General features: G+C 41.1%; 2 protein-coding genes across 2 annotated transcripts; both read left to right on the plus strand.

The window, feature by feature from the left end:
* The first annotated feature begins 1,038 nt into the window (after positions 1-1,038).
* nectin4a (nectin cell adhesion molecule 4a) lies at positions 1,039-18,672 on the plus strand. The gene is made up of 11 exons (XM_071530006.1): positions 1,039-1,502; positions 7,370-7,582; positions 8,344-8,511; positions 9,421-9,699; positions 10,400-10,517; positions 13,056-13,210; positions 13,787-13,949; positions 14,371-14,446; positions 15,112-15,174; positions 15,780-15,977; positions 16,121-18,672. The coding sequence occupies exons 1-11, from the start codon at positions 1,448-1,450 to the stop codon at positions 16,526-16,528; spliced, it is 1,896 nt and encodes a 631-aa protein (XP_071386107.1). The 5' UTR covers positions 1,039-1,447; the 3' UTR covers positions 16,529-18,672.
* A 539-nt stretch (positions 18,673-19,211) lies between these two features.
* On the plus strand, positions 19,212-24,840 carry LOC139653054 (ubiquitin thioesterase OTUB1-like). The gene is made up of 7 exons (XM_071530002.1): positions 19,212-19,324; positions 20,804-20,865; positions 21,519-21,617; positions 21,822-21,940; positions 22,429-22,513; positions 23,073-23,267; positions 24,438-24,840. Exons 1-7 carry the CDS (start codon positions 19,240-19,242, stop codon positions 24,633-24,635), a joined length of 843 nt encoding a protein of 280 aa, XP_071386103.1. The 5' UTR covers positions 19,212-19,239; the 3' UTR covers positions 24,636-24,840.
* The last annotated feature ends 793 nt before the right edge of the window (positions 24,841-25,633 follow it).

Below are 25,633 nucleotides of genomic sequence, written 5' to 3' on the forward strand. Positions count from 1 at the left end.
TCCTCATAATTTACATCAGTTTGATATAACTTACTTATACAGTATATACTATGAATTTAGCTCATGAAGGTTTATCTCAGCCTGAAAAAATTGTATCTATTTATATACATTTAGCTCTATCTTGGTGTTCAGACTGATAATTAACATTTTAACATGTATCATGTAAAGGGGTTCCAGTAATGTGATTACTACTGGAAAAAAATCAGACTATAATCTATTACAGTTACTGTAAAAGACAGCAATTGTTATACAGATTTAATAAAAGAGGCAATTAGCCTACTTAAGGGAAATTTAGAAGGGAATAGGCATTTAGATTGTGAGCTTCTAGACACTACTTCTACACGTTTACAAAAAGGCTGATAATGGTTGTAGATGATGATAACACTGTTGGAATAAACTGTTCATGGTTCATTATGTGCTTATTGTATGTATTTTGGAGTTTTATTCCAGTGGATTTCATTGCTGATTAAAGTTTTAAGCATTAGTCATCTGAAAAAAACACTATAATATTCCTATAATAAACCTAAAGGCATTTATAGTGTGTCTGTGGCACTCAATAGTGATTTTAAGTCTTATTGTACTTATGGTGTTTTTTAAAATCTTCTATTGTGTCATTATACCTACTATTCATTTGGGATATTATTAGATTTTGAAATTTTTGCTGTGGTATTATAGGAAAATGTATTATAGGATTAATGTATTTTTTCCTGTGGGTGGATGAAGCCTTTATGTTTTGGCATCAGCCTGGATATTCCTTCTATTATAAGCCATAATACTTATGATCCTGCTTTACTTGCAGACTGTAAAAACTAGATCGCCATGCCTGTCTTTTCACCTGCCTCTCCTGTGAGCCAGAGCATGTAAAGACAGAGAAAATAACTGTCATGTTGCTTTTAACCAAACCGGAAAGGTGACTTTTGAGTTGTGTGTGTGTGTGTGTGTGTGTGTGTGTGTGTGTGTGTGTGTGTGAGTAATAGCGAACGAGAGAGAGAGAGCGAGAGAGAGAGAGAGAGAGAGAGAGAGAGAGAGAGAGCAATTGCGACAGGTGTATCTGAAACAGGTAAAGCTGCGCCTTTTTTTTTCTCCAGGGCAAACACCATGGCGTGTTCTTGACACACACTGACAAAACAACAAGAGACAAACACAAAGGATTTAAACTTATTACAAGGACTGAGTATTTTTCTTTTTCTTTTTACAGCTCTAAATCTTTTTTTTTAATTATTATTATTGCCTTGGAACGGATTTGGTCCCTCAAAAACTTCCAAGGATGATCCGGCCAGACGAGGCATGAGTCCGCCTCAGTGTTTCATGCTTTTCGTTGATTAACTTTAATCGGCCTTTGTACCAGGATACCATTGCCTCGACTGTTCCTCGGCCTGATGACCTTTATTCCAGCGGTGAAATCGTCCCGACTTGTGCGCAGTTGACTCTCTCTCTCCCGGGGATAATGACATCTCTGCTGAACACACTCTCTCTGTGTCTCTTAGTCCTCTGGATCTTTGGTAAGGAGGCTTTAAATGGATTCATGCCATAATTTATAGCATTACCCTAACCGAAAATCCCTGTCATTTTCTTATAGGGACTTGCAGTGTGTTTGCGGTACTTCATAGTGAGTTTATAGTGATCTTATCTTACTTTATGGTATTGTTTATCTCCTGATATCATTATAATATTCCTATAGTATTCCTATAATGTTCCTACAGGGACTTTAAGTGTCTATGGTGCTCAAAAATGAGATTATAGTGACCTATAATACTTGTTTATCTCCTATGGTATCACTATAATATTCTCATAATATTCCCATAGTAATCCTATAGTATTCCTACAGGAACTTTTAGGGAGTCTATGGTATTCAATAGTGAGTTTATAGTGACCTATAATACTTAAATCTTGTTTATCTCCTATGGTATCCTATAATATTTCTATAATATTCCTGCAGAGACTTTTAGGGTGTCTATGGTAGGAGTTCATAATGACCTATCATAGCCTACTTATCTCCTATAATATTTCTATAATATTTCTATAATATTCCTATAGCATTTCCATAATATACTTATTCATGTGTCTGGTAAGCAATAATAAGTTTATAGAGACCTTATCGTATTTAGGGTATTACTATCGTCTATTGTGTCACTATAACATTTCTATAGGAAATTATAGGCTACTAGGATTGCTATGGTTAATTTTTTAATTAGAATTTTAGCAAATGATTTGAATTTCTTTCTTGGGTCTGGCAAGGTTTGAATGGGAAATGAATGAGAAATAGATGCAAAAATGAAGGCAAGCAATGACATGCACAGAAATGACTTTTTCTGGCTTCTTTGATTATCACATAGCTTTCATATTTACTGTAGTTGGCCTATCCCGTGCATATTCATAAGCTTTGCACGCCCTGGGCCGGTGGCCAACTTTTCTCAAGGATAAGTCTTAGCTGGAACAGAGCTGAAACAGAAAACACTTGTGGTGCTGCTGTCTGATATTTCTGGAAAAACAGGTTGCTGTTGATCAATTTCCCGGCCTCCTGTCTGTGATTCAGAGTGACTGCATGGACCCTCCTAGTGTGTGTAGTGTGTGTGGGAGTGTGAAAGAGGTAGGCTGTGTGTTTGTGTCATAAATGTGTGTGTAAGCATGTGTGTGTGATGAATCTAATATGATGTGTATGCATGTATGTGTTTAATGTCTGTCTATTGTACTAGCCTATATCTTATACAATGTGCGTTAATACAATAGACAGTGTATTAGCCAGGCAGTCAGTTCATTAAGGGAAGTCAGTGAGCTTTAAATGCATAATATACATGTACACTATGTCAGAGAGAGAACAGTGTGGGAAAAGATGCTGTCCATCAATCCTATGGCCTACATAAAAGCAGGATGCTGTCTCACAGGCGGAGTGTTATTCCAATAATGTGGTACAGGCAGATTCCACGGTAGGCTTAAACCTCAGGTTGACGAACACACACACACACACACACACACACACACACACACACACACTCACCTCACATGGAAAAACACACCTGTCTGAAGAGTACACTCATAAAGTGTGATGGTAAGTGCATGAATCACATCCTACCTGCTGACATATCTGAACAGATCTTCCCACATCAGGTACAAAATGAGCCTCTGTGAGCTCCTCACTAATGATGATCTTGATCTTGGGTGTCACTATGGATGGTAGACAACCTGTCAGAATCACTAGAGTTTGAACATGAACGGTTTGACAGTGACATGTCAGTAGCCTACAGAGGAAAGTATGAATTTATGGTATATGGTAATTATTAATGACATGTAGCCTAACCTTATGGCAGAGCCTTTTATCATTTATTCCCTAAAATGTGATAGTAACTAATAATTAGCGACCAGTACAGTAATACTTAGAGCCCAGCCCATATAAACATGACCTAAGTGTTTAGAAAAAGTACTAGCTTAGCCTTGTGTTTGCATTAGTTTGGTAGTATTACTTAGAGTGGGAGCGTATCTATGTTCCCAGGGTCCTATGTTCTCCAATTCAATATTCTGTTAACACACATTAACCCTCCTATTGTGAAACTTGAAACGGGTCAAATTTGACCCGTTTCAAGTTAAAATATTTCAGAAATATTATCCTTTTTTTTTTTTATTGGAACAAGGCTTCAAAACAGCTATATAAACACAACAAAACCAATGGTTATCATTTTATTTGATTTTGAAGGTCTCTAACCCTAACCTAACCCTAACCCTAGAACTGGGGAACATAGGACCCTGGGAACATAGGACCCTTTGTCCCCATATGTTCCCATTATGTGCCATACAAATTTGGGGAACATAGGACTCTGGGAACATAGGAATGACTCCCTTAGAGCTCACATAAATGCAGCGTAAGTGTTTAGAAAAAGTACTATCTTAGCTTAGTTTGGTACTAATACCTAGAGTCCACATAAGCTAATTGTTTAGAAAATGTACTAGGTTAGCCCTTAGCCTTGTGTTAGCATTAGTTTGGTAGTGTTAGCATAGTGTGGTAGTAATAGAGCCCATATAAACAGGACCAAGTGTTTAGAAAAGGTATTACTTAGCCTTGTGTTAACAGTTTGGTAGTAATATAGAGCCCACTTAGCCTTGTGTTAACATTAGTTTGGTAGTAATACCTAGAGTCCACAACTGTGAGGTGTTTAGAAAAAAATACTAGGTTAGCCATGTGTTAACGTTTGGTATTAATACTTAGAGCCCACACAAACTGGGCCTGAGTGTGTATGGTAGGCAAGTGTAGCATGTCTACCAAATGCATTTAATAGGGGTGGTGAAGGTAGGAGTGTGTACAGGTAGAGACTCAACCAGCACAGTGTAGATGCTAGAGAAGAAGAGAGTAGGCCTATTACTAAAAAACAAAGTGGTAGCAGTGGGGCAGCAGGGTTGAGTCTGTAGTGTGTGGGTAGGCTAAAGAGGGAAGTGGAACCGCTGAGCCTTCTTGGGGTGTTGGGCCTAATTCAATGAAACAGTGACGGAGGGTGGCCACTTGATAACCACAATGACTTCCGCACACTCACTCATGCTGAAAGCTAGGGTAGGCAGCTGGTTAATGTTGCTGCCTGTCTTATGGTGCAGCTGTAGCTTTATGACGGTGTAGCCTGATGTTTTCTATGGTACTCATTTGCATGGTAGTATGTCATTATGTTAAACTCGGGCCTCTGGGATATGAATTATGGCACAAGGGATAGTAACACCTTATCCTGTGTATTGATAAGTGTTAGTTGCTATATAGTAAACACTACTTCTACTGTAATTTGATAGGTACTAGTGACTACTTTGGTTTAGTCATTTTTATGTTTTTCTAGACTCAATGCATTCAATTCTAGTGCTTTTTAAAAAAAAATCATTCCTAGTTTTTCACGTTTTTGTTATTACTGCACATATTTTTAATACTTGTCAATCGATGAGTCAAAACTAAATGTCGATCATACAACTGTAGGTTTCACTAGTCTGACTGAAAATGTTGATAGTCACATGGAATATCAAGTAGTTGTTGGAAAAACAACTCGTCCCTATACTCAGTAACAACGGCTAACTTTGGAACATTCACTCATGAAAACTGGAATAGCAACTAGGCTTTAATAAATACTTTCTAGTAGCAAATTCATAATAACTAGTAGAATTGGATTAGAGACTGGTAAAAAAAAAAGAAAATAAGCATTATTGATTATAAAAAAAAAAAAAACCATTTTGTTGTAGATAGCCTCTACCTGGATTCCTGTCATGTTGTAGATATCTAAATGTCACAATGGTATATCGTTCTGACTTGTTATAAATTATGACTTATATGAGTGGAATTTGTCACGAGTAAGGACAGAAAAGTGACTAGACAAAATTAAATTACTAGTAATTATAAAACCAGTACTACAGTATTTATTAAATTGTGACTTGTGAAAACCAAAAGGTGATTAATCATAACCAAATTAGTCACAAGTTCCTATTAAATTACAATACAGCAACTAGTGAAAAGTAAACAAAAAATACAGTAAGTACTGACATGCATTTTAAGGAATATATGATAAAAGGGCCTGCCATACGCACAGACTGAGACACTTTGGGGATAGAATTTGCTATTTCAAGTCAGTTACTCATGATTTAATGTAGTGTTTGGACTGATATCATTTACCATTTGGACTAATTCATTTGCTGAAATTCATTTTCCCAGCAAGCTGCTTTTGTTCAGTCTTAACAGGTTCATCGACATGAGGAAACTACACCTCTGAAAATATATCAGTCACCAGCAATATGAGCTCCACGCCAAGAGCAGCAATTATAATAATAAATACTAATAAACCGTGATGATGAATTGCGTCAGTCCAGAGTCCAGAGTTTGAAGTTGCATGGAGCTAAACGTGTTTTGCGTGACCAGAACTTTCACAAAACTTCAATTTCGATTTGTTTTAGCACTGCGCCAAGAGAAATATCACTCTGACATGCAAACAATTGTTCTAACTCTTGTTGTTTTTCATATTTAGCTTTAAATGTCATGACTGCCTATTCAATATGTGTGTGTGTGTGTGCACATCATGAGACTGCTGGAGGACAGGAGAAGATAAGATGACACATTACAGTTTGTCTACATCAAACAGATTAGTGAATTCGATCTGTAAACAGACAGAGACGAGGAGAAGGGAAGAAGACAGATTCGTGTCAGCTTTGGGTAATTGTGGTTTACGTTACAGTGTAGCAGTCTGAGACACACGACACATAGTGACTGAGTATGTGTGTGTGTGTGTGTGTTTGAGTGTGTGTGTGTGTGTGTGTGTATGTCTCCTGGGGCCTTGTGGAGTGTCTCCTTCCGTCCAGACCAGACACTGTGGAGTAACTTTCTGTGGGTTTGCCTTTGAAAACCTATCTAGAGCAACTAGTTAAGCGACATATCTTCACTCACTGTCTTCTCTCTCCTCCCTGTCATGTCTTCTTTCTCTTCTCTGTGTACTCTTTAAATTCCATCCCCCCCTCCTCTTGCCTTCAGATCTCATCTCGAATCTTTTTGCTCCTTCATCTCAAAGGATTGCAATCACATGAGTTCGGATTTTCTATAGTTCATTTTGCCGTCTGCTCTGTTATTTTGTCAAATCAGGGTTTAATACTTTTCAATCCCAGACCAAAACATTCTGTAATACAGTATATATCAATACGATATGAATATAGCCAAATGGGGACCCAACAGAAACAGACCCAAGACCTGACCCAGAAGTTTAAAAAACACTTTCTTAAAATTAATCCTTGCAGAATTTTCTCTGAATATATCTTTGCCTCTGCAAAATATTTATATGGTAATTGTTAGTACTGTTAGTATGTCTGGAGCTGGTAGAGATTCAGTATTTTTGGACAGTATTTCTAACCACTGGGCCACCCTCCCACCCAATAATTAGTAGTTTGATCATGGCAATGCAGCTAATTTCTGAGGAATCTGTGGATGGGAAAATCCTTAATGTGGAATCTTTCACTTAGTAGTGAAAACCTTTTTATTCGCGGAATTGTTTTTACCACCTTTTTTAGTCTGACATTAACCTTTATGACATAAATCCCAAGTATACATTGTGGTAAGCAGTGTCAAACGGATCTTTCAAGGTAAAAAAAAAACGTAAATTAAAGATACATTTCTGACAGTATAATTGATTTTTGTTTATATTGGCGGTTATTTACCTCATGATGATCACCAATTATTTATTTACCACTATATCACTGACTATCATGGTCTTCTAGTCATCATCCAACCAGCCAACTAAACATGCTTGATCACTCACCTGATATCTCTCTCTCTCTCTCTCTCTCTCTCTCTTTCTCTCTTTCTCTCTCTCTCTCTCTCTCTCTCTCTCTTTCTCTCTTTCTCTCTCTCTCTCTCTCTCTCCTACAGCAGTTACAGTGGTACAGGGAGACTTTGTGGAGCCGCCTCGCTCCCATTCCATGCGCTCCTTGGCAGAGGAGGAGACCGTCCTGCCCTGCCGCTACCAGTTAGACCCCGCGGACGAGGAGAAGAATGTGCTGGTGCAGGTCACCTGGTACAAGGACAGGCCCGATGGCACCAAGGAGCAGATCATCGCCGCACATAACACCGAAGGACAGACAAGTAAGTTGGGATAGTGGTCTAGCTCTACTGTGGTTCTAATAGGGATGGGATGATATATATCGAAATTCAATATATCGCGATACGAAAATGTGACAATACGTATTGTGGGGCAGAAAAATGAGTCGTGATATTGGCTCCATTTTATTCTGCTGTAGTAATCACAAATGAGACGGCTCGACCATCACAATTTCACAAACTCTCCATCCAAGTGATATTATTTGCAGAAGAAATCTCTCTCTTAATCCATTTGTTATCGTCACTCTTACATGCTCATTCTACACAGCAAATTTCCCAGTGTTAATAAAGTGTTTTTCAGTGACAAGTGTTGATTGGAGAGTTGTTTGTCCACTCAGAGAGCTGATCTGGCTCCTGGGGCGGCTGTTCAAAACTATCATGAGTGTTACAGTAAATTAAGTGATGGGTGTGAATTTAGCGCACAGTGTTGATTTTTGACACTCTCGGAGTTAAATTAACACTGACAAATTTGCAGTGTGGTCACAGGAATGCGACCCTGACCTTTGGCACTGCTTAGTTTTGGTTGCTTGTAATGTTTGGTGATCTAGGAATTGAAGCTTATTCTATTGTTGCACTTACTGTCAGGAATTCTGGGTAAGACTATGTGCTAAATGCCCAAAATGTAAATGTAATTTCAGACAAGAATGCAACTGAAACTGACAAAAGAAACCTTGAGGTCTGCTTTGTACTTTCTTGACTGATCTCTCTCTCTCTCTCTCTCTCTCTCTCTCTCTCTCTCTCTGTAGCGTCCGGGTTGTGGGCGAGCCGGGTGCGGTTCCGAGGCAGCGACCCCACCGCCGACTCGTCGCTGGTCATCATGAGCACGGAGCTTTCCGACGAGGGGAAGTACACCTGCCACATCAGCACCTTCCCCACCGGCAACTTTGAACGGCAGCTGTCACTCACTGTGTGGAGTGAGTCCCTCCCTCACTGCTCCACCATTTAATGACCATACTGTAGATTATCTCGGTGAAGTTTGGTGAAGATATGTTTTATGAGGATGAAAATTTATAGCGATGACAGTACATACTTAACATTAGAGATATCCATCCTTTTTTGTGTGTCCAAATTGCATAACTTGATTCAACTGAATTCTACTGGTTCATGAATTTTGACTTTTCCTAACATTTGTCAGAACTGCCATAATATGGACAATTAATAATAATGCAATAACTCACAAGAATAAGAAGAATGTAATAACTTAAGTTGCCACTATTATTATTTCATCATCAGTTAAAAACACGCCACCCCTTATAAGGTAATAATTGCTGGTTAATGTGATAATGTGATGTTATTCCATTATCTGGGAATTTATTACATTAACATGTTTTATTACATTTTCAATCCATATAGAAAGACATTTTATTACATTTTGACAAGTTATTACATTATCCAGCAGTTATTAGATTATCAGTTGCTACAGGTGTTTTTCAGCACATCACAAATGATTCATATATAATGATTAACCAGTGAAATTTGGGTTCTATGTTGCTTTACAATGACTTGATGAATAAGTTTTTATTCTATACATAAAGCATATTACTGACTAAAATATGAGGGGTCCAACTGACCTGTTGGCAGTTTTACTACGTAATACAAACTTGTCTGCTTAAGTGGTAATAAAGATCTTGATCACTGATAGTAGCAGTTAGACCTTATCAGCAGACTTTATTAATGACAGAAGTAGTTCAAAGTTCTCTTAATTCCTGTAGGCACAGATGACGCTAACTTCAGAGCCTGGATAAGTGTTTTACTGTTACATTAGTTGACTGTATGATACATCAGACTGCTATTGTTCCCAACTCCCTGACATCTTCCCACAGCGTTTCCCATCTCCTCCCTGGAGCCTGTGATTCTGCAGGAGGGCCAGTCCTACCGCCTGGCCGCCTCCTGCCGCTCTGTGGCCCGCCCGCCGCCCCGCCTCTCCTGGGACACCGACCTGAACGGCCAGTCCAACAACCGCACCTCCGACGGCGGGGCGGTCTCCTCCCACTTCTCCCTGCACCCGCTGAGGAGCATGAACGGGAAGAAGCTGGACTGTCTGGTGTGGCATCCGGCTCTGCAGCGGCCCCGCAGGATCAAAAACAGCCTGGTGGTGTACTGTGAGTAAAGGCTTAAGTTGGTCTTTTGGTCCATAAAACACTTGGACAAATATATACACACACACACATACCCAAAGATGGACACGAATAAACAGAACAAACAGAAATCTAAAAGACTATAGTGCACTGCAAAAAAAGTCCATCTCAACAAGTCATCTAGTCTCATATTTAGCCTTCTGCCAGTGAGGTGAGACAACTCCACTTGTTTCCAATGCAGTTTCACTTCTTTCAGGAATTGCCTTATGCTGACTGGTTTCAAGACACACACACTGCACTACTATCAAGAAAATGACACTTGATTCTACAAAAATCTTGAAACAAGTTGATTTGCATTGGAAACAAGTGAAATGATCAAACCCCAATGGCAGAGAGATTTTATGACTCAATAATAGACTTCTTAACAAGAAATGACTTGTTAAGATGAAGATTTCTTTGCAGTGTGTTTCCACCTCCAAAGCTTCACTTCCTGTTTTTATCATTGCCACCCACTTCAACAGTCACAACAGTCCACCACACCTACATCTAAAAGCCTGACATGTAAACACAATTTTAAATGTAAAAGCAGCTAATACATTTTCTCCTCGCCATCTTGATCCGCTGTTTGCTTTTTGTGTCTTTTGAGCTGCCCTAACCCTTTTTTTCACTCTCACTTCCACAAACTGAACCAAATTAAGTGAAAGTATTGTATCCCCCCCCCCAGTCCCTCCACATGCAGAGGTGTCTGGCTTCAACAAGGACTGGTACGTGGGTCTGGAGACAGCTGCCCTCAGGTGTGTGAGTGGAGGAAACCCCAAACCACAGAGTTTCACCTGGACCAGGTACAGGACCCGCCTCCCTCTCTGGCTGTCTGGATGACTGGGTGACTAACTGTCTGATGTGTCAGGTCACTGTTGCTGTTCTCATAACTTCATTAGTGATTTATTGTTTACCAGTTATTTTACAAGGAGTAGTCAGCATTGAAGTGTTTAAATGGGATGTTCAGTGAGGTTGCACTCAGGTCATTTTCAAAGGGGGAAGTAACTAATTACATTTACTCTTGAGTAGCTTTTTTGTGTAATCATACTTTTTGGAGTATTGTATTTTACTTCTAAGAGTGTTTTTTCTGCTGAAGTATTGTACTTTGCTACATTTTATATCACATCCATTACAAAGAACAGATTTTGTGGCTCTCCATAAGCATCAGAAACTGGATAATTGTAAATTGGCCAATTGTGGAGCCATACACAATGAATGGTCAGTCAGCCGAGAAGAGAAAAGCAATCTGGCTTTACTTTGTTTTAAGTTTTTTACCAATTGAAAGAGTCTAGTTTGGCCTTTTAGAGTTGCATCCAGCGCTGTTCTCTCAGTGTAACAAATCTTCTACTTGACTAGGCTATTTTGGTACTTTTTCCACCCCATCTTTAATGTCACTGTGCTACTGCAGACTGCAGTGTCTAATCTCAAATAAGAAATCTATGAAGGTAATCCAAAGCAATAAGAACATAGCGGGGTGGAGCTCATGTGTGTCATGAACTTTTCTGTTCCACATGTCTTATTCAGCCACAAAGTCACCGCGTTGACACTTTCTGATTTTGCTGCCTCAGTGGAAACTGACAGATTCAAAATGCCATGTGTGTGTCATTTACGCCAGTGCCACATTACTGCCCAGCGGTAAATCCTCAGGAGGCGTTTGACGTAGATTCCTGTGGTTCTCCTGCTTGAGTCACCAGGTGTCAACTCAAAGCCATTTCCTTCGGTGCGTTAAGGCACTCTCGGGGTGTGGTGTAGCGTTTGGCCAGAGAAATGAGAGCTGTGAAAAGCGATTCGAGAAGGAATGGCTCCCATCAAATTATGAGAAGCGACAGTTAGGCCCGAGGGGAAATTCTTTGCACTCTATCAGGCTGTAAATGCCGATAAAGTTTAAAGAGAAAAATGTAAAAGAGTAAAAATTGGTGAGGTTTGAGGAGCCTTTTCCTTTGGCTTGTTATTGCCAGATCAGGAGGTACCTGCTATTTGCCACCAGATCTTAAGCCATTAGTCACAGGAACACACCTTGAGAAAGACGGTGTTTGTGAGTAAGGCTTACCAGACACACGCCATGCATGCAAGCATACACACTCACACATGTGCGTGCACACACACACAGATCCACTCCTTCTTTTTCATGTTAAGTCAGCACTCAAATCTCTTGTTACAATCAACCTCTCCTTACTCATGCACTCTGTTCACGTCCACACACACACACACACACACACACGCGCGCGCGCATGGCGGCTGTGGCAGTGGGCAAACCTGTTGGCTTTGTCAATGCAAAGCGGCAGGTGAAGTAATAGCGGGTGTCACAGTGTCATGTTGCAGCTTGCGCCGAGAGCAGACAGAGGAGACAGTTTCACACGAAGGAGGGAGGAAGAGGGGGATGAGAGGAAAGAGAAAGGGATGAGCGGCCCCAAAAAGGACAGAGGGGAACTTGTAGGGACGGGTAGACGGAGCGCGTGGGTGGAGGAAGAGGAAGCAGAAAGTGTGGATTTGTTTTTTGATGTTATCACACAGAGTATCTGCATAGGCTATGTAAAACCAATGGTTCCTCTTTCCTATTGGTGATAGGGGTTCATTCAAAAAAACTGCACTGTGGAATAGCTGTAGGTCAACATTTGAATTCAAGCTCAGGTTTGTTTCAGTACATATGGTGCTGTAATGGTGGTGATACACCAGGCATGTTTGGGGGAAATGTGGATTGGAAATGTGCCTGGCAACTGGCAACAAAGACATTAGGTCAGAAATCTATTCAAATCCATCTGATCAAATGTGCTTAAAGCAAAAATGCTGACGCAACACCTAGGATAGTGTTGTATCAGAGTTTCCAAACCAGTTGCCTCTGGAACTCTGTGGTGGTTCCATACAGTTTCTATGGAATATTATTGGACCATAGAATGTAAGCATCAAAATTAGAAGTTGTAATCCATGACATTTTCATATGCATAAAATGTCCATTTTGCTTCTACTAACACAATAGTGATTCAACCTGTAGCCAGTTCACGAAAGTTTTTACATTTACTGTTCTAAACACCCGGATGTCTGGTAGGTCTTTCCTGGGAAAAATCCTCTTGTGCACAGGGAGTGATGAATTTTACATTTCCAGTTTGTTTGGAATAACACACACTACACTGTTTGATTGACAGGTGATCTCTGGGAAGTGCAGTGCAGAAACATCACAGCAATGAGTGGTTAGCACCCCAAATCACAAAAACACATCTCATTAAACATGTAACCACATAATATAGCCTGCCTTTATTACTGTAATAAGTGGACATCTAAATGCATGCATCATAGCAATATAAGTTAAATGTAAATTGGTTTTGCATTTGTGCCATTTGCAGAAAGGGTGGAGTGTTGCCGGAAGGTGTGATCCCTCACCCTAATGGAACACTAGCTTTTGGGCGACCCCTCAGCTCGTCAGACGCTGGCACCTACCAGTGTGTGGCGAAGAATGAAGTCGGGACGGGGAAGGCAGAGGTGAAGGTTACTGTGGCAGGTAGGTGACAGCGCTGTCAACATGAGAGACTGAGACTTGTTATAGGCTAATAATGCTAATAATACATACTGTAAGTATAGATGTATGCATGTGCCTACCTACATACCTGCCCTACTGTCTATCTGCCTACCCACCTACCTACCTACCTACTAAAATACTTACCTACCTACTAAAATTCCCACCTACCTATCTACCTACCTACTGAAATACCTACCTACCGACCTACCTACCTACCTAATAAAATACTTACCTACCTATCTACCTACCTACTGAAATACCTACCTACCGACCTACCTACCTACCTATCTACCTAATAAAATACTTACCTACCTGCTAAAATACTTACCTACCTATCTACCTACCTACTAAAACACCTACCTACCTACTAAAAGTCTATAAGTCTAAAATCTATAATCTATAATAATTACCTATCTTCCAAATATCCACATCATAGTCCCTGAATAACCTCATCCACTTCCACCAATCAAATCCCATCCAGCGATAAAGAATCTTACACTTTATTCATTCTTGCATGACAAACTGTTTACGAATGTGTTGTCCTTTCCCCCTCACCAGAGGAATCCCGCCAGACGGATCTACTGTCCGAAAATCTGCTGATGATCATCGTGGGGGGCGTGGCCGGCGGGCTGCTCATCTTGATGCTCATCATCGTCATCACCGTCACTTGTCACCACAAGCGCAAGAACAAGAAGCTGGAGATGGAGCTCACCGTGAAGAAGTACGCCGAGACGACATGATGTTTAATTAAGATACGATGAGATGAGATGAAACTTTAATGATCCCCCGCGGGGGAAACTGGGTCGCTGAATATAAGAATGGAGCAAATGAGGGGTATTAAACATAATGCAGCCGACAGTTACAACGCTAGAGCGTGTCAAGTAGAACTAGAAGAATGATAAGTGTGAGATAGATGAATAAGAATAACAGCATGTATGCAAGATGTACACATTAACAGCAGTAGAGCGTACTGAGGCAAAGAAACAAATGAAAAATATGTATGGGAATATGAAGACAGGCAGCATACTGTATATAATGGATGTTCAAAATATGCACATTGGAACTGAATAGATTCCTCTGCTTTCTTTAACTATTTACATTTCTTTCTCGTTTTGTTCTATCCATCTCTCATTTGTTCCCAGGGAGGAAATAAGCACTCTCTCAAGACAAGCTTCCTTCAGGAGAATTAACTCAGTCAGCACAGACCCCAGAGGAACGGTAATACTGTTAAACTGCTCTATTCACATTGAATGCATTGTCCTGCTGCAGCATTGTGCAGTTTGTGTATGACCTGAGTGAGACCTTCAAGCCATTGATCACAGATCTAAGATCAGCATTTAATCAGCATTATAGAGTTACACTTGCAAAGGGGACTTAATCCTTATTTAGTAATCCTACTGTGATGATACAGACCTAAGACATACTAAACCTACCTAATTAAGACATACTCTGCTATATGACCATGGATCTCTGTTGGGAATGGCAAGGTATTGCACTCAATATACCTTAGTCTAAGTGAGTCCAAATTTTATCTAGTAGTTTTATCATGATAATGGAGAGCAAAGATCTGGCAAAAATTGCCAGAAATAACGGCAGCACTCACACTAAGCTCATAGTTTGGTGACTTACGTCTAACAATTCATCCCATTGACCAAATTATAATATCTTGTCAGTCATCAGTCATTGCTCCACTTACATTATTCCCCAGAAATGTAGTGGTCGTAAATGGGTTTGGAAGTTTTGGTGGCAGATAACATCAGATGCAGGGCTTTGCCACAGCTTAGGGTTTAGGGTTTTTGACGTCGCTGTACATGTCGAGATTTGAATGGATCCTCATCTTCAGGCCCACAGCTAATCCACCCATCCTTCTGTTATCATTCCAGATGGAGGAACACCTCCCTCTGAGGGTGGAGGGAACCCTGCGGACCAGCCTGTCGTCCCTCGGGGTCAGTCTACGAATCTATCTATCTCTGCATGCAGGGCCAGGGCCGGGAACTGAGGCTTTACTGTCCAGATGCCAAGCGGCTAAGTTCTGAGCTGGCAGGCAACTCTTCTCATTTCTAATCTAAATGTAGTGCATCTCACATCATAATAATAATACACATTATATTTGGGCTGTCTCCTTGCCTCTTTCCTGGGTCCTTTTGCTTCGAGAACATGGTGGGTTCATTTCTTCAAGCATAACCAATCCTCCCTATTGTACGATACAGTGCTCATGATTGAACTGGCATTCAGTGCATCAGTAGCTTTACTTTATCCATGAAAGCTGACCTGAACCATAGTGTGCTGGACCAGATAATTCCAGTCCACATTTTCCATATGATATGATGGAAAGTGTATAATTTGAAGACTAAATACCAGACTAAATTATTTGTTAAGATATTTTGCAATGTGATGCTCTTATACAGAGTTCAACAGTAAAACAAGCTTAAATCATTGAAGATCCAAAACTGGGTCAGTGCTCTCTCACTCAGCTGTTTTTTTCGAAAGTTGGTTTCGATACAGTACAATCTAAATGTGTACTAATCAGTGTTTTTTCCTGTGCTGACAGGAGCAGGCTCGCTGCCGAGACAGCCGATCTACCATCTCAGGTGGGCGGGGAGGAGGAGGAGGAGGAGGAGGGCTGGACTACCTGGGCCGACCCGTCCTGCACAACAGCTCGCGGAGGGGGAGAGAGCGCGCTCTGGATAGAGACGAGGAGAGCCGCCTCAGAGTGGAGTCATATGTGAGAAACAGCACCATATCGTTGGTAAGTGTGTATGTGTCTGAGCATGTGTGCCTGCATCTATGGGCATGTCAAAGCCTGAATTCCCAGTATCCAGCTTATTAAACTCGCCATACTTGCCCGACGATGATGCAATTAAGAGATTTGTCTCCCTTGTGCCTCTGCAGCAGGAAACCCGTCTCCACCCGCCACTCATCCCCTCTCCCTTCCCAGTGGTGCAGTCCACCGAGCTTCTGAGGCAACTCAACGGCAGCGCCATTATCCCGAGTGATGGGGGGTCGGTGCCGGGGAACGTCAGCAGGAATCAGCAGCACTCTCCTATGAGCTGCAGCTACCCGCCGGTAACGGACGATGAGGATGAAGAGGACGAAGGTCTGGGGGGTCTGATGTGTCCCGCGAGCCAGGAGCGCCCCGACGACCAAGACAGCGAGACCAACAGCTCCCAGGTGTCCGAAGCGCACAGTCCAAGCATCCGCTTTCAGCACACTAATGGTACGCTGAGGCCCAAACCCCGCCCGAACCCCATTGCGGTCAGTCCGCATGCCTCCTTCATCCACAAGGCCCAGATAGTTTAGCAGAAGAAGAGGCCACACTACAGGAATGGCCAGCTCAGGTCTTGGAGGGGTTCAGTTATGGATAAGGGCATAAGCGAGGTTTGGTTCCAGCTCGGAAACAATGAACCTGATTACAAGGCACCAGCATCACAAACAGCTTGTGGTTCACTATGCAAAATGTGGACCTAAGCTACACTGCTGCATCTTCTATATTGTGTAGCGACGCCGTGCAATTAAACAATGTCTTTAAAGGAAAAATCCACCCTAAAACAATACCTGTTTCAAAACAGCTATTGGCAATTTCTGGGACCATTTTGTTGTTTGTAGTGTATTTTTCTAATTCCCGTGGGTAACCGGCTAAACGTAGACGACGTAACGCCACGTTGAGATATTTCGAGCACAGCTACAATGGAGTTTGACAGCAGAAACTTTTTCAACTAAAACATCAACGATACCGTAAATGTCAGGTGTAGGTGTCAGGCCCTCGGATCCCCTAGAAAGTCCCTCTAGAAAGAAAGGGCTTCTTTCTAGATTCTCCGTTTTGTACCAACGTTCAGTAATCATACAGGGAGAAATCCATTGTAGAAGAAGAAGAAAGACCAATTTCTCCACTGACAGTAGCCTCAATAGACCAAAATGCAATGCAGCCACAGGACATGTTGTGTTTTTTTTTTCGAGTTAGGGGGTGTGAGTCTCACTTTTTCTCAACCGGAAAGCTTCTCACTCTGCTATCACTATCGCTCTCTCCAACTACACATATAACTCACAGCTGAATGCAGCAAGTTCACACCTGTTCTCTGGGGGTTACTGTAAGTCATCCTGGGACATGTAGGAAATCACTTGCTGAAATAGAACTAGACGAGGCCAGTTGAGGGAAAGTGGGTACACCGAAAAAGTAAATTCCAGAGCTTCATCACAAAATGACTCCTGGAATGCGTTGAACCGCCACAGATTGATCGTACAGTGTAAGAGTATCTGAGGGTGGATTTCTCCTTTAATGGTGTTCAATGTGTCAATAACCGTGCCTTGAGTTCCTTACTCAGCATGCAGTGAGCTTTGGGATCTGACCCAAAGCCATGTGGTTCTTCTCCTCCTGCCACACCAGCAACCTGCATACCTCCATATTGTCCTACTAGTATTCCTCCTCTTCCTCGTGCCTTTGCCTCAAGCATTGAGACCGTTTTGATCAGATAAAGATTCTGATTTGCTCCCTACAGCCAAAGACTAATGTGCATCTACGTGTTTTTTGGCAATCTGTAAATCTGTACAATATGCAATTCCATTTAAAATATTAGGCAATATTTTTTACTACCAGACTATCACCATATCACTCTATGTGTACTATTCACATCTGGACTCTTGAACTGGAGACCCCGTTCTCAAAAAAACTATGTTAAGATGCCACATCCATGGACAGATCTGTATTTGCAAAGTTCCTCTTACCTGCTGGAGTTTTTCAACATCCGAGACGCCTCTCCAAGAGGAATTTGACATGGACTGTTACAGATTTTTTTATATTGTGGCAAAACTTAGCACATATTTTCTGTTGCTAGTTTTGTTTTCTTTGGATTAACTGTAATGTATGCTGAGTATTGTTCTGTTCTGTTACAGCCGTGACACAGGGAATGCAATGTGCCAAAGGAAAAATACAGAAAAATCTATTTTGCTGTCTTGGCAAATATGAAGTATTATTGTGTTGTACACACACATGTATTACAATGTATTGTTATTGTTTTTTATCTGTCCAACCTACTGTATATACTCTCTTGTTTCAAGAACAAATGTCAAATGCCTTGGCTTCTAAATTAGACATTTTTATTGTTTGGGATTTAAGGATGTTGGAACAGTCAATGTTTTCAAGGCAAAGGCAATTTGCTCTCTATTATTTTCTAGCACCAACAGTAAAGGCCATCAGCTGAATGGTGTTCCGTTTGAATATAGGCTGATGTATTTGTTATAGACAGTGCCCCCTGATGTGTACTGCTGGGAAGTGCAGGGACCTGATTGAGCCGACATACTGCAGAACTACTGAGCTATGAAAGACTTTGCATTCCACTGGGATGTTGGAAAATGACCAAAGTGCCTGACTTTTCAAACGCAGCATTTATCAAGGGATATGTATGGGTGTATGTTGTTGGGTTGAAATAAACTTCCAGGGTTTTTATACATGCACACTTGACTTTAATTATGTGTTAGGCCTATTTACAGTAGAGTTGTCTCTTAGGTAAACAGTGCCATGTTTGGATCATCCCAAAATGTCTTGCCTTTCTTCTGTTCTGCCAGGAAATCATATTGTGAAATTTCTTAGGACAGCTAGGAATTTTTTTTGCAGGTGTTCGATCAGCAGTTCTCAAAGTAGTATATAGACAATTATTCTATATTAAATCAGAACTAACAATGCAAATCTTATGAGGCCCCTTAGGACAAAGTGTTATCAAATTTGGGATCCTTGCCCTATTCCCTATCTATTTTGGGGTTCTTGACATCAAAAGGTTTGGGGTGCCTGCCTTAGATCTCTTGGGGCCCCTGAGTTCTAGTTATTCAGGTCAAAAAAGGAGATGGGCCCTGTATATATGTATGTGTGTGTGTGTGTGTGTGTGTGTGTGTGGGGGGGGGGGGGGTAAATAAATAAATAAAATAATAAGTTAATGAATGAATAGATAAACAAACAAACAAATAAACAAATAAATATTTGGGGGTGCCCCTCGACTCGACCCGGAAGTGTGGAATGAATGAGGTCAGGCAGAAGGAGGAAACAGAATTCTACAGCTAAGATGGCGGAGGAGCAGCAGGAATCATCACAGGGAGAGATGGAGGGTAAGAGAAACAGTCACAGCACAAAATATCAAACCAATAATGCGGTCAGTTGTGTTGCGAGTGAACCCCGCGGCCGTGCGCGTGCCTGCTCGGCGTTTTAACAGCTGTCCTCTCGGTGGAAAGGGAGCCGACATGCAGCGACGAGGGGGAGACAGAGGCCAAAGCTTGTTGGCTAGCTAGCTAACGCTGCTACACAAAGAAGAAAACGCATGTTTAGCGACTAAATGAACGAGCAACGTTGATTGACAGCGCAAGATGTTTCGAGTTTAGGAAATTTTAAAAGGAGAGACTCCGTAGTAAGGACTGGGCGCCCTCTGTTTGGTTGCCAAGCCGTTTTTATTTGTCGTCAACAGGATATCAGTTTTGTTTTCGAATCAGGTTCGAGCTTAGCCAAGTTTAGCTGGCTGACGCTAGCCGGCTACGTTTCAACTGTCAACATCACAGACAGACACAGTCAGCAATAAAGGGGTGTGTGGAGTAATTAAAAAAAACAACCACGACGTAATAGCTGTCTTGCCACCTGCTGATGGTATTTAACAACCAAATTCAGTTAATTGTAAGACTGTCCCTTTTCTCAATCGGTTCGTTATTGAAAATATTGTTGAAAACCATTAGTTTGTTCACGAAATTAGTTTGTTCACGAATGGAAGCATCAATGATAATTGCTTGTAATGGCTAACTGAACAGGCATAAGTTTACACAACATTAATGCTTGTTAAAAAACACAGCATTACACATTACCATGATCACTTAAATAAGGGTAGCCTAAATCTGAGGATTATCTGTTTTAGAAGCTTGTTGAGGAAAATATTGTCCTCCTGATACATGCTGTTCTTCCTTGTATGGACAAAGGTCACGCCAAACTCAATTTACAAATCTAGCAGTTTAATGTTGCCTTGTTTATTGGCAAAGCTACACACCTGGAAGAATGACTTGAGACCTTTTAATAATTGTTAGGAGCCACTCTTCAATTCAGCATACGTTCAGAAACACCAGCAGCACTAATTTCAATAGATTTTCAACTTTTATAATTTATTTGCCACTTATTCCCACAGTTATATTGAAATAAAGAAGTGCTGCTTGGTGAATTATTTATATGCTGAATGTACCAGAAAACCATAACAATTTATAAAAGGTCTTAGGTTTTGTTCTACCATGTATGCTGATAAGCAAGGAAACATTAAACTGCCAGATTTTTGAATGGAGTTTGGCATGACAGTATCTCCCTACACAGAGAACAGAACTAAATTGTGGCGATGGGAGACAAAATTTACATTTCAATGTAAATCTATATCTGATCTAATGAAGATTGTTGAGCCCAGATGCTACATATCACATCAAAAAGGCTTTTATGGAACGCCACCCATCGGTGACAAAGTATGAGCTCTGTCACCCTGGCGGCCTGTTGGTGTCCCTCACGAATATCTAGTCCTGAACCCCCAGAGACACCACTGTTAATTTGTCCCCCTTCTCTTGCAGGAGTGAACTGCCTTGCATATGACGAGGCCATTATCGCCCAACAGGATAGAATTCAGCAGGAGGTGAGAAACGGCCTTTTATTGGCAGCGGTAACTTTATTATGACAGGTATTATAAACCAAGGTGATTTACCATGCTTTCATACTGCGAGCAACACTATCAACAAGGCACCGGAAGTCCATTTGTGTACTGAAAACTGACCTTTTCGCCGTCAACAGCCAATAAGATCTCTGCTCTTTCCTGTTTCCCTACTAATGTGACTTCATTTCACGAACAATAGTTACGCCTGGAGTGCAAAATGTACAAAAGAGTGATTACAGACATTCAAAGCTTCCCGAAACTTTTTATTTCAAAGACTACAGGAATAATTTAACTTGGCTGTTGGGGTTGAAAACATCAAAATACTGGAGGAAAACAATGTCATAGCTTAACAGAATGTATCAAACATGCCTGCAGAACTATGACTTCTTATTGAACAAAGTTGGCTTATAAAAACAAATATAATACAACACAAAACTACTGTAAGAATATATTGAAGTGTATAAATGCATTGGTTATTTTTCCAAACTTCGTAGCTTCATGAAACCAATACATAGATACAATCGGAGCCTCTCGCACCACCCACAATTAGTCGGAATAGAGCGCCACATTAACCAAGTTGCTTGCAGTGTGAACACCACTAATGTTCATTTTTTTCTGTGTGTGTTTATGTCTAGATCGCCACCAGTAACCCGTTAGTGTCGGACAGACAGGACCTGTCGGTGCTGCAGAGGGAGTACGCTCAGGATGACACAATTTATCAGCTCAAGATCAAGGTCAGTGCAACCACACCGCCCGCTCTCAGATTACTGCGCCCAGATCAGGGCACAAATCCCTCCACAGGCCGGGGCTTCACTGTCTCCAGAACCTTCTCCTGACAGAACAGTTTATGTGTTTGATAGTAAGGAATTTCATTGGATGTGGTTGTATTTTATAATTGTCGGATTTTGTATTCTTTTGTTGTTGTTTTTTTTTATCAGGACCTACACAAAAAATACTCGTACATTCGTAAGACGCGACCAGATGGGAACTGTTTCTACAGAGCCTTCGGCTTCTCGCATCTCGAGTCCCTGCTAGACGACAGCAAAGAACTTCAGAGGTGAATGTCATGATAATTCCTGTTGGGGCTGCAGCAGTAGCAGCTGCTCTTGGTCTCTATAGAAGTCATTCCATCTATAATCTTGGACTCTTCAAGCCAATTTTGACTCTTGTCTTGTTTTGTTCATGGCCATGCTGGATGCCGATTCAGTTATATATGTACTTTTTTTTTATTTTTTTAATTTTGACACATTTATTACCTAGCTATAAAATGATACAAATGCTGTCACCTAACATTTAGGTGTATCCTGCTATGGTCTAAACTTGGATTGACTAATGTGGTCTTGACAACCCTGATCCCCAGTCTGTAGCTTATCAGACCTCCTCCCTCTCATGTGGGTTGGGTTCTGTGGTCTTGTTGCGGTAAAAAGCTGTGTATCTTTTCTGTTTGTCTTGGCTCTGCACCGTTTTCAAGTGAGGTTAAGATGTAAGTACTTTGATTGATGTATTCGTGGCTTTACTGAAATCATGTTTGTAATGTCTCTTCAGGTTCAAAGCAGTGGCAGCTAAAAGCAAACTGGACCTGGTTAATGAAGGCTTTACTGAGTTCACCATTGAAGACTTCCACAATACTGTGAGTTTCCTGCCCAGGGAACACAAAGACATTTTACAAGGCATTGCTGTTTGTCTTATACAAACACAGTTGCAGGTCTGTTCTCTCTGAAATTTTGGAGTTTAGAAAAAATAAACAAATTGGTGACACATTCTTGGCTTTCTTTCTCAACAATCAGAAGCCATTATTTTGTTTCTTGAAATAAAAACATGGTGCATATGATGGATTGAGTTTCTTGCATCGTTTCCAGAAACACTATAATTGATGGATTAATGTAATTGCAGATGAAAACTGTAATATTTATACAATATTGCCGTATAGTAGATTTCTTGCCCCATTTGATATAGTGTTTGATGGAGTTCGAATAATGTTAGCAGAATTTGCTCTGTCTGGCTAGTTGCCCTGCCAACTACGAACGGTCATTTGCCAAGAAGCATGATGTATTTGCTCAGTTGACAGGCAAATGTGTTAACGGCCAAGAGGAAAGTAAGCGGTTTGGCAAGCTAAACTCAGACACACCAAACAGATTATATAAATAATGCCCCCCCCCCCCCCTCCCCACCCTCTCCTCCTCTCCCAGTTCATGGACCTGATCGAGCTGTGTGAGAAGCAGCCGGGCCTCCAGGAGCTGCTGAACTCCTTCAACGACCAGAACGTGTCGGACTATGTGGTGGTGTACCTGCGGCTGCTCACCTCAGGCTACCTGCAGCGGGAGCACGGCTTCTTCCAGCACTTCATAGAGGGAGGCCGCTCCGTCAAGGAGTTCTGTCAGCAGGTGGGTGCTTCACTTCCACTTTTATGTATAGATGAGAAAGAACTAATGTAACTCCAAACGACTAGGCAATTAGTAAATGCTTACGAATTGTTCATATGTGGCAGGATGATTGTCATTTTTCATTTGTTTTGTTAAAATGTGGGCGTGTGAAGCCCTTTGTGACTGTAACTGTGGTTAAGGGCTTTTCTAATTCGACATGACTCGTGTAAGTGTGTGGGCTTTCCTAGATGCACAGAAGTTGATTGAGCTTGTAAATGAAACGTTCAATTGTCATGCAGCAATTTGTGAACAAAAGTGACTGGCAGGGAACATCTGTGGTGGAAATGAAAGATCAACACTCTTTTCACCCTCAGTAACTATAGTCAGTGTGCCTTTGAGGAAGGCACTCAGTCCCCAACTGAGTGCCATCACATTGTAGCCGATCAGGGGCTAATTATGAGCTTGGAATTATAAGGTTCTGTCTGACTTTTTTTTTTTTTTGGTCGGACCATCAAGCGGGCCAGCTAAGAATACTCTGTCCCTAATCGACTGACTCCCCATTGTTGAAACGCGCATGCGTTGCTGTGTGTAGGCCATTGATATAATTAATCTACGTTTACCCTTGAGCTGTCATTTGTTTAAAATATACCAAAATTGATTTAATTTGATGCAGTAATTTCATCCAATTTCCCATTGAAACTGGGGTTACTTCATTGTAAAGATTGACTTTACAGAGTTATAAGGTTCTATCTCTGTTTGGACCCTGTTAAAAGAAATCTAATCATCCCAAGATGTTGATATTTTGCCTTAAGAGTACCATGCAGGCTTTGTTGAGCTATTTCAATACATAACAGTTTTGCCATCTGGAATGTCAAAACTTTGATGCTCAGTATCTCAGTACTGCACTCTACTCAGATAGAACCTTGAAATTCCAAGCTCACATAATGGCATAAGGCTGTGGTTGTACAGCGCAAAGAGTGTGTGTGTGTGTGTGTGTGTGTACCTGTATGAGTGTGAAGCAGGGCGTTGCTCAAAAAAAAAGAAGACTACTTAGTCAACCGTTTCCCTGGGTAAATACAGGTAGGAAAAATATAAGGATGATCACAATGTTCAGTGTCAAACCATTGATGCACACCTGTGAAAACAAACTCACCTTGTTTATCCCTGTCGTCCGCTTGTCCCTTTTTCAAGGAGGTAGAGCCCATGTCTAAAGAAAGTGACCACATTCACATCATCGCCTTAGCCCAGGCCCTGAACGTGTCCATCCTGGTGGAGTACATGGACAGAGGAGAGGGGGGGACGGTCAATCACCACGTCTTCCCCGAAGGCAGCGACCCGCGCATCTTCCTCCTCTACAGACCCGGCCATTACGACATCTTGTACAAATAACAGCCTCCTGTCCGCGGCCCTCCTCCTCCTCCTCCTCCTCCTCCTCATCCTCATCCTCCTCCTCCCCCACTGTAGGCGACAGCAGCGGGTTTAAAAAAAAAATTAAAAAAATACTTCAGCAGGCCACGTCGACGATGCATACATCTGTGTACGAAGATGACACTCTTGTATTTGAGGAAAAAAAAAAAAAAAAAAAAAGATAAAATCACGATACATACCTCCTCCCCACTCCCAAGTTTTTTCCCTAATCATCACAAAATGGTTAATTAAAAAAAAAAATCTTTGGAAAAATAGAAGTGACTCCAGGCATTTAGAGTTGTACAGGTTTTTTTTTTTTTTTCTTTTGTGGTTGTAAATGTTATCTACTTGCTTTTTGTTGGATTCTTTTCCTTTGTTACACTGCGTTTCATTGAGTTTTATTAAAGGGATTTACATCTTATTTCTCGTGTGTGGTGTTTTCTAGAAGAGCTGAGCAGCTTTATGTTGGTCAGCAAACAATTTCTGCAGTTACAGGACTCTCAGAACACCTGCCAGCCTTTGACTGATGATAAGCAAAGCAATGGAAAACAAAGACAAAGAATGTTAAATACAAGGCTTGAAAATAAATTGAGAAATTTTGGCAGTGACTGGTAAGCTTCTTTGCTCTACCAACCATATTTCCAGATAGCCAACCTGTGTTTGAACATGACTGGTTACTTAGAAATGATATTGGCCTTTGACATACTGAATACACGTACTGTAGTCTTTTTTTAAACACAAGAACATCTAGCAACATAAATAGTGCATTAAAATTAGCACAAGGGAAAAGCAACAGTATGTTTACATCACAAAAACGGCCTACAGACGGCTGTCTGTGTTCTGCGTGCTGTTTGTTTACACCTGCACTTACACATGCGCAGTCGTGTCACTGCTGCAGCAGTACTTTAAGAAGCCAAAGATCGTCATTCAATCGAGTTTGAGAAGATGTATCGCTCAACAGAGGGGGGAAATGTCTCCCC

This window comes from Centroberyx affinis, unplaced genomic scaffold (genome assembly GCF_046629955.1).
Source record: "Centroberyx affinis isolate AG114_WGS23_722 - 3 ecotype Tasmania unplaced genomic scaffold, CSIRO-AGI_Caff_v1 ptg001859l_1, whole genome shotgun sequence".
Classification (NCBI taxonomy): domain Eukaryota; kingdom Metazoa; phylum Chordata; class Actinopteri; order Beryciformes; family Berycidae; genus Centroberyx; species Centroberyx affinis.

What these genes read in the sequence shown, in the direction of transcription:
- LOC139653054 (XM_071530002.1), top strand. Translation starts at nt 19,240, where the DNA reads ATGAGGTCAGGCAGAAGGAGGAAACAGAATTCTACAGCTAAGATGGCG. An exon ending in TTGAAGACTTCCACAATACT is followed by an intron (nt 22,514 to 23,072) that starts GTGAGTTTCCTG and finishes CTCCTCTCCCAG; the next exon opens with TTCATGGACCTGATCGAGCT. An exon ending in TCAAGGAGTTCTGTCAGCAG is followed by an intron (nt 23,268 to 24,437) that starts GTGGGTGCTTCA and finishes CCCTTTTTCAAG; the next exon opens with GAGGTAGAGCCCATGTCTAA.
- nectin4a (XM_071530006.1), top strand. Translation starts at nt 1,448, where the DNA reads ATGACATCTCTGCTGAACACACTCTCTCTGTGTCTCTTAGTCCTCTGG. An exon ending in AAACAGCCTGGTGGTGTACT is followed by an intron (nt 9,700 to 10,399) that starts GTGAGTAAAGGC and finishes CCCCCCCCCCAG; the next exon opens with TCCCTCCACATGCAGAGGTG. An exon ending in ATGGAGCTCACCGTGAAGAA is followed by an intron (nt 13,950 to 14,370) that starts GTACGCCGAGAC and finishes ATTTGTTCCCAG; the next exon opens with GGAGGAAATAAGCACTCTCT.